This window comes from Gobius niger (genome assembly GCF_951799975.1).
Source record: "Gobius niger genome assembly, chromosome: 17".
In the NCBI taxonomy this organism is placed as follows: Eukaryota; Metazoa; Chordata; class Actinopteri; order Gobiiformes; family Gobiidae; genus Gobius; species Gobius niger.
In genome coordinates, this window is record NC_136868.1 from 18884890 (window position 1) to 18893265 (window position 8376).

At 37.4% G+C, this 8376-nt stretch overlaps 1 protein-coding gene across 1 annotated transcript in view; it reads right to left on the reverse strand.

Moving 5' to 3' along the window:
- The window catches only part of faf1 (Fas (TNFRSF6) associated factor 1), a 41420-nt gene extending 37368 nt beyond the window's left edge, over positions 1-4052 (reverse strand). The window contains exons 1-4 of the mRNA XM_079574477.1: positions 3768-4052; positions 2083-2151; positions 1471-1517; positions 17-282 (exon numbers count right to left, since the gene is read on the reverse strand). Coding sequence (XP_079430603.1) covers positions 17-282; positions 1471-1517; positions 2083-2151; positions 3768-3827 — 442 coding nt within the window. The 5' untranslated portion in view covers positions 3828-4052. The remainder of the gene's footprint in view (positions 1-16; positions 283-1470; positions 1518-2082; positions 2152-3767) is intronic.
- Positions 4053-8376: the final 4324 nt, after the last annotated feature.

Consider the following 8376-nt stretch of genomic DNA (forward strand, 5'->3'; position numbering starts at 1 on the left):
CCTTGGCTCTACTCACCAACTGAACTGGCTTCCTCTACTACAAGGTCCACAGTGCGCTGCCGATACTCCACCCTGAAGTTGAGCATCCGAGACTGGCGTTCTACAATGTGTCGGGAGGAAGCATTGAGCGGACAAGATGTCGAAGCGGTGGATGGAGAGGACGACGCGGAGGAGGAAGGTGGCTGCGGTGGTGGTGTGGCTCCTGTAGCTGTGGCCTCCACTGCTTCTGATTGGCTGACAGGCCCAAAAATGTTGGCTTGACTTGCCTGACTAGAAAAATTACTGTAAAGAAAACAAAGAGGTAAAGTGGCAATGATGTCAAAGAACAAACAATAATAATAATGTGCAGTTTTGCAACAACCAGAACATAAAGCGAAGCAAAATTTCCAGGGAAAAGAGGGCAAAATCATTTCAGGCGGAAACGTGCTATTCGAGTGACCAGGGGGTCAAAAAGAGGTTGATTTCATTTTGTCCTTTGCCCTGAGGCCTACTGTCAATGGACACAAAACTGACACGGTCTAGTAGGGGAAACCTTGGATAAAAAAATAATATGTAAGTTTTATGTGAAATAGATTGTGCTTAAAACTTAGCCCAACTCAAACCCTAACTTACACTTCCTTTGCCCAGTAACAAAAACTGCCAAGTCAACTATTTGAAATGTTCAATGGAGCCCTGCACTGTACTGGCATTTTAGGTGTTTTTCGGATAATAATGTTAAAAAAATATGTATTCATTAATTAATAAATAAAGATATCCAAGTGAATCCTCTTAAAGTTTAAACTAAACAGACTACAAGCTTTTTAATTACCGAAAGCTCTAACAAAAGTGGACAGTAGGGAGAGAGGCATTTTTTGTGTAGTTTTGGCTCTGTATCCCATTGGCATCGGCTAAAGCCACATCATCTGAGTCTTTTTACTGGGCGGAGGAGGAGGATACCAGTGCCAGCCACTTAGTAAATGTGTTAGCTGTTGGTCATGCTGCCAGCCAGCCTCTATTCATGCCAATGTGTGCCCTTGTGAACGCCTAGAGATATTCTCATGACCCAAAAGGAAGAATGTCTATGGACTGTGGATAAGTGGAGAGTGAAACAAAAGGTTGTCTTTAGGTCAATTATGTAGAATACTATGCCTTTTTCTCAGTTATTGCGGAATTAAAACGTTTTTCTATCAAACACCAAAGAGAAACTATTAATAATATCACTATCCCGGTCACTTACACAGATGCAATGCAGAAGTAAACACTTTTTTTAAATTGGATGAGTGGCCTGATGTTCATCTTTTTATTCTGGTTCTCTTTCTGAGCTAATTAATAACTAAAGAATGATATGTTATTATCATTCTTATGTTACATAACATTGTTTAACATTGCTAACAATGATATACAAAGTAAATTTAAAATAGCAAAAAAATACATACAGTAAATATTCTATTCTTATTATGTAACATCACTGGGTGACTTAAATGCAAATACCTTTGCAAAATTCCATTTTCTTGTGGTATCACTCCATTGATGGCTGCCTGTAATAAAACAAAACTTTAATAGGAAAAATACAAGGACTGATCTACAATTTTCTACAGCTATGGATTTCCTGTTATAGACATCGTTTTGAGGACAAATTAAAAGTAGTAATATTCAGTTCTGTATTGTTAATTACTGTGGTAAAGGTCACCATTTTACTACACTGTGAAACCCATCTATTATAAACATAATCCATGTGTAGGGATCAAAACAACGATCCCATTGTCAGCCTCAGAACTGCCTTTGTTAAACCAAACTGGATTGTTCTCGAGAGAACAAGTCAACAGACGCTAGTTTCACCTGGTAGGTTAAAAATTCCAAAACAATGCAATTGCAAGTTACAAACAAGATATACTGTCAAGATATACTGATTTAATATAAACTATATATAAAAAAGAATCACTTATCACACAAACAGGAATATTACAACTTACAACAAACTGCACAGTGAGTTTGTGGAGTTGCAAAAGTGCAACGTCACATTTCGGCCATTCTGTATTATGATTACTCTTGTTGCTGTTTGCATAGAGTCAATACAAGTACTGACGGAATACAAGTACTTACCACTAAATCCCAGTTATTTAGCTCTAATAGTGTGATTGCTTCTGCGATATTGTCAATACCTGTGCAAGCCTGTGGAAACAAAGGAAAGAGGAACATTATTTATTTTTTTAGATGGTGTTCTTTACAGTCTTGGGGCCAATATTGTTGTGAAGGAGTTTGGAAAGACTATTAGCCGATATATAAGACAACATGATGTGTGATTTCATTTACTGTGAACATCAGAGTTTGGATCTCTCACAATCTCTAGAGTTACAGCAAACATTTATTACTTTAGCAGGATTTCAATGAACTTTTTACTTGTGTTATACAATGGGCATGAAGAATTTAATAATGCCCTAAATGTAAAAAACATGCTCCCATTTTATGCCCTCATGAAACTATGCCGGGAATTGTCAAACTAAATTTTAAGATTTCAACAAATTAAAATCTGCTGCTACTCATGTATGTGTCAGGAGGACCCATTTCATCATTAAAATACTGGTATTTTATTTATTTTTTATATCTTGTTAGAACTTTTGAGACCGACCATTTCTTTTCAGGGGAATCATGGCCCCATTGTACACATTTATAGGGGTAGGGGAAACAAGAGCCACACGGAGAACATGCAAACTCCACACAGACCCCGTCTCACCCGGGAATCTAACTGGAGACCTTCTTGCTGTTTGGCACAGGCACTAACTGTGCAGCCTGTGGTTTGTTAAGTGGTGTCACAGGCACTCTAACAACCTAATAATACAAATAATTGTGCACAACATTGGGACAGATTTCTGTCTGTAAAACAATTGAACTGTGGAGAGTTTAATCTTTCATTTAAGGTAGAAGATGAGCAATTTTGATATTGGCCAAATGAGCAACGTTTAGTCCAATTTGTCCAATAACCAATATTTCCTGCGTCTACAATTTCATGTCATCATTTCAGATAGAGGGCGCTATGGGGAATTTACCGTTTTTCAGGAGAAAAAAATGGCCAAACAAAATTCACACATGTTGAGCATGATCATGTTTTTTGTTTGTTTGTTCTCTTTTTTTTTTTAGGGACTGGTTCCACCAACTTCCCATAGGTCAAAATCTGCATTTTGACTAAAACTAGCATAGACGTCCATCTATCCTGTCCTCCACTCCTATGGTAAACAATAGTTTCTTAAGAATATTGTGATGTCACGCAACACAATCTATTGTTTCTTCGCTAAATATTTCCACAAAACTTTTGTTATATCTCAAGCTTGTTGATATTCAAGTGTTGAAACACATGAATCTTCGCTTCTCAAATCGTGTAATAAACAAGCTGCGAAATCTCAGAGGGGATAGCTACTTCTTCAAATTCTGGTGATGAAAACAACAACTTGAGAAGTCTCCTTTTCGCTGTCTCTAATCTTTAGTAACTAAGCGAAGTGTCAAAAGTCGACGTCACAAATACGATGCCTTGTATATTTTGTGCATTATTAAAGTGTCAATAAATATACCTCTCACTTACAACTGAATTACCTGTCTGACCTGAAATATTGTAGCCTTTTGGTTAGCAAGCTGTCAGTGTTAGCTTTGAAGGGTTAGCTATCCCCGGATCACTGACACTGATACGATGTGTATCAGATATTGTCTGATCTGCTTCGCAGACGTTTAATTTAATCAGTGTAGAAATCGGCTTTATATTCCCACTCATAACTATAATCCCCCGTGAAACAGACCTGAAAGTCAGCCAGAATCATTTCTCTGTCCATGTTGCTGTCGCTGCTTTCGGAGGCCATGGCAATGACTGGCTAAATACAATCGTCCACTGCTTCACGTCGTTTCTTGCCTCACAGTGGGGCACAACTCTTAAAACACTTCTCTAAAACGTTGTGTCAAGAAATACTAATATTACCGATTGCAATGTATACATTTATCTACAATAAACACGATTACAATTCTTAAATCAACAAAATAACGTTTTAGTGTTCAGTTATCTCATATCATTATTGTGAGCCAGTCCATCGCTTTACGGCAGACGTAAAGTGACAGCAGGTGTTGAAACAATGACGTAAACTGCTTAGTTTTATTGTAGTCCACCTGGAACTGTCTACTTTGGGCTAATACAAGCACCAATCCAAGTAATTAAACTCATATCAACAAATACAATCAAATCAGAGCACAATCATTCAAATAGGTAAAGTATTTGTAAACCAACAAAGAATTGATTGAATTGCCCTGCAGATAGCAAAAACATTATTTGCTCATACAAAAAAGCCTATAAGTTAAAAAATCCTATAGGCCCAAGCACTAACAATGAGATGGTACAATGTACTCTTTTCTTGTGTTCATATTTACTTTTTTCATGTAGTCAACCATGAAATGTGTTTAGGGGCTCTTGGTAACTATAGGCTACTCAAAACAAAGTTGGCAAGACAACAGTAGTTACGTACAGTTCAGTTATTTTTAAATAGGTAGCATTTGTGGTTTTATCACACAACCACAACATCTTACTATAGGCCAGCTTGCTTGGTGGCGGGCCAATTTTCTTAATCTTCAAAAGACCAAGGTTTGGACCCTCTAAAATTTAGGCCGAAGTTAAGCACCACTTTCAACAAATACCAGTGTTGTGCATCATACATGGAAGAAATGGGTGTACTGCTAAGAAATTTTAAAGGAAGTGGCAGTATTTTCACCTTTCTAGAGTACTTTAACAGGCATTTGATCTCTGATTTGTATTATAATATTCCTCAAAATCATCTTGAGGGCTTTAGTGACTAAAGCTCTCGACCAGTGGTTCTCAAACTGGTGCAGGTACCACCGACGGTACTTGGGCTTCTTTAGGATAACACAGAATAATCTGCAATTCTAGAATTTATTAATTTTATTAATTTATGCTTTTTCTGTAATTGGTTAGGTGTTTTTTTTTCTGTTTTAGAGGTTTGCTTCCACTTTACACATTATTTTGTCCGAGACCCAGTCCTGATTTGACCTTAATATTGGCCAAGAGAGAAATGGAAAGACATTTTTTAATGGTGTTACTTGGAAGGAAGGAAGTGGTACTTGGTGTGACATGAGAACTACTGCTCTCGACAAAATGAATACATCTTGTCTTGACTTCTGATGGGATTTACCTTTTCTCAAAGTCGTTATGGTGTATGGTCTGTACCACAATATGCATTAGGCCTCTTTAGGCTATAGCCAAACCCGGGTAACACATGGGCATACTTAAATATATTTCTGGTATATTTGATTTTTCCAAAACACATTTAAATATGGGGAGTGCATTTAATTGTGTTTCCACAGGCCTCTTATTTGTCTTTTTGTCTTTTTTTTTTACATTCATCTTAACTGTAAAGTGTTTTGTCATTGTAGAACATATCATTGAACTACAAAATTTGCCTTCAGCATATGACCCATGTTTTGATGCTGCTGCAACATTAGTTTGCAGAGGGTAACCACGTGCGTCAGTGACCCATCTCCAGATAACTAACGATTCTAATGGGAACAATGACCTAGCTGAAGGATTCTACTTGTTTTGAGCTGGGTTGGGGAAAGCGGAGCACTCAAGGTAAAATCCATCCAGACTCAGGGGAAAGTGAAGCACCACACATGGTCCAGGAATTGGAATGGTGACATTCTTGCAGTGAGGCAAGAGCTTTAACCACTCAACCACACTTTTATTCTTTCACATAAGCACAAAAAAATTCTCAAACTTGTCACACCAATTACCACCTTTACCCCCAATTTAAGTAACCCTACTAGACCTCCCAAGTAGGCCTACCAGGTCCTAAAAATGGTGTAAAATACACCTTAAAGCTAGGGTACCTGATTTTTCCTGATCAAACTGTGAAACTATAGTTTGGGTCCAAACTTGTTTCTAGCTCTCTCCATCCCTCCTGCACATCCGAACTGTTCAAGCAAATTAATTATTATGTTTCACGCCGTATACAGCTGGCAAAGTGCAGCAGGGGGGGCCGCTCCCAAGATAAATTGCACTAATTTAGATTCTACTCCTATCTTCCATCGCTCAATAAACATTTAGGTGAAGACAATGCAACAAGGTCTGTGTTTTGCTGCGTTTACAATATACTCTGTGGTGGCAAAATTAAATTTACTCAATAACAACAACAAAATCAGATAACCCAGCTTTACACGGGTTATACTTTGTACTTTGGAGCTAAACCATGAAAAGAGGAGAAAACAAGCAGAGCTGTTTTAAACTATATTCTCTGAGTGACAGAAAGCCAGTACAGAGACCGGAGCACTGGACTAATATGGTCGTATTTCCTGGTTCTTGAAGCCAGTGAGTAGGCCGTTACAGTCGTCTAACCTGCTAGAGACAAATGCATGGATAAGTCTCTCTAAGTCTGGTTTTGACATTATTCCTCTGATCTTAGCAATGTTTTTCAGATGGTAAAAAGCTGCTGATGTTATTGCTTTGATGTGGCTGTTTAAGTTCAGGTCCGAGTCCATGATTACCCCCCGATTTCGAACCTGATTTTTTGGTTTTAGAGAGAGAGACTCAAGGTGACTGATAACACTTGTGTCAGTGGACCAAAAACAATGATCTCAGTTTTGTCTGAATTTAGTTGAAAGTTGTTTTGCATCCACAATCTGATCTGTTCGATGCAGTGACAGAGGACCTACTGTTGCCATCAGTAAAAAACATGCTCCTGATGACCAGCTCGACACAGAAAATGCTATTTCTGCATCTCCAAATCTTAAATTCTGCTGCCTTTAGTCGACATCTCCATGGAGACGAGCTGGAGACGTACCCACTCCCGGTAAAGTTACAGTCATGTCTTAGCAGAGATGAGCCGCTCACAGCAAAGGCACTTGTTTGTTTGTTTGTATATTTATGAGGTATTTTTCAATGAGGAAAATACTCATAAAAATACATGCTTGTGTTTCCATATTATTTATTGGGTAAAATTCTATGCGGTGTGGTTTTAAATGAATTGACAGTAAAAATCTTTGAATTTGAATAGAATATATCGTAATCAAGTCCACAAATGCAGATGAGCCTGGGTATCACAGTATGAGACAGTCTTAATTTTGACAACTTATCATAATTTAGTTTTAGTCTTATGACTAAAATGTAATTTCATTTTAGTCGGGATTTAGTCAAAAATCTTTTCAATTTTAGTCTAGTTTTAGTCGACTTAAAATTGCATGTAAATTTACTCGACTAAATTTAAGACAAATTTAGTCAACTTTGCATTGATAATATTTATTATAATCATATTAAATCAAGGTCCTCTGCTTCATGGAGCTGCTCCACATACCTTTGGCAGTAAATTTACATGATAAGAGGCTCTTTCAATAGAAGTTTGGATGATTTTAGTCTCTCCTTTTCATTTTTAGTCGACTAAAATATCTGGACATTTTAGTCGTAATTTTAGTCTCATGTAAAACTTTTAATTTAGTTTTAGTCCAATTTTAGTCGTCAAAATATCATTTTGACTAACATTAAGACTAAGAAAGACTAGAAATTAACACTGAACACTATATATATATATATATATATATATATATATATATATATATATATATATATATATATATAACTTTTGTGCTTCACCTTTTGTATAGTGTTAGGCTAATGCAAACACATCTCGAGCTGTGTATGAAAGTGACAAACGTCACTCCATCAGGGTTATCATTTTCCACCGCTAAGGGGCGCCATGATCCAACGCTATCGCTCTAAGTGAAAGATGAACGTCTTTTTGGAGTCCCTATAAGGCACCGAGCCCGCCCATCATCATCATCTCATCCAATCAATGCCACCAATGTCATTTTGGATAGTGTTTCAAAAAATGTATCATCGCAACTAAGACGCACACTGACGGACGCCGTGCTTCAACGCGTGGAAGGATAATTCAACCAAACCGCTGCAGATATGTCCAACTTTTTACATCAAGGTCGAAAGAGATACTTAATCGAAGATCATATGAGCTGAATTAACGTCGAGGGATAGCCTACGGTACGCCTATCGTTTCTATTCCAGCAGTAATGTGGGCTCATGGCAAGGCGAGGCTCAAATCGATATTATTTATTTATAGCCTAACAGTCACACGAATTTGAATAGGAGATCTTGGGCTGCGTAAAATCTTGAAATAGTAAGATATTCAATGCTGATAAAATACAATAGGTAACCACCCCACTAGAATCTAGTCAGGATAGGAATATGCTGAGTCTTCATTTTGGACACAACACGTATAGCTTTTGTTTGTCTTAAAACACTTGGTAGTCACAATAGGTTACTAATAATGGCGATAACTATAAGTAAATATATACCATACAGTAACAGGTATGGTAAAGGTAGGCCTATCTAATACAGACTAT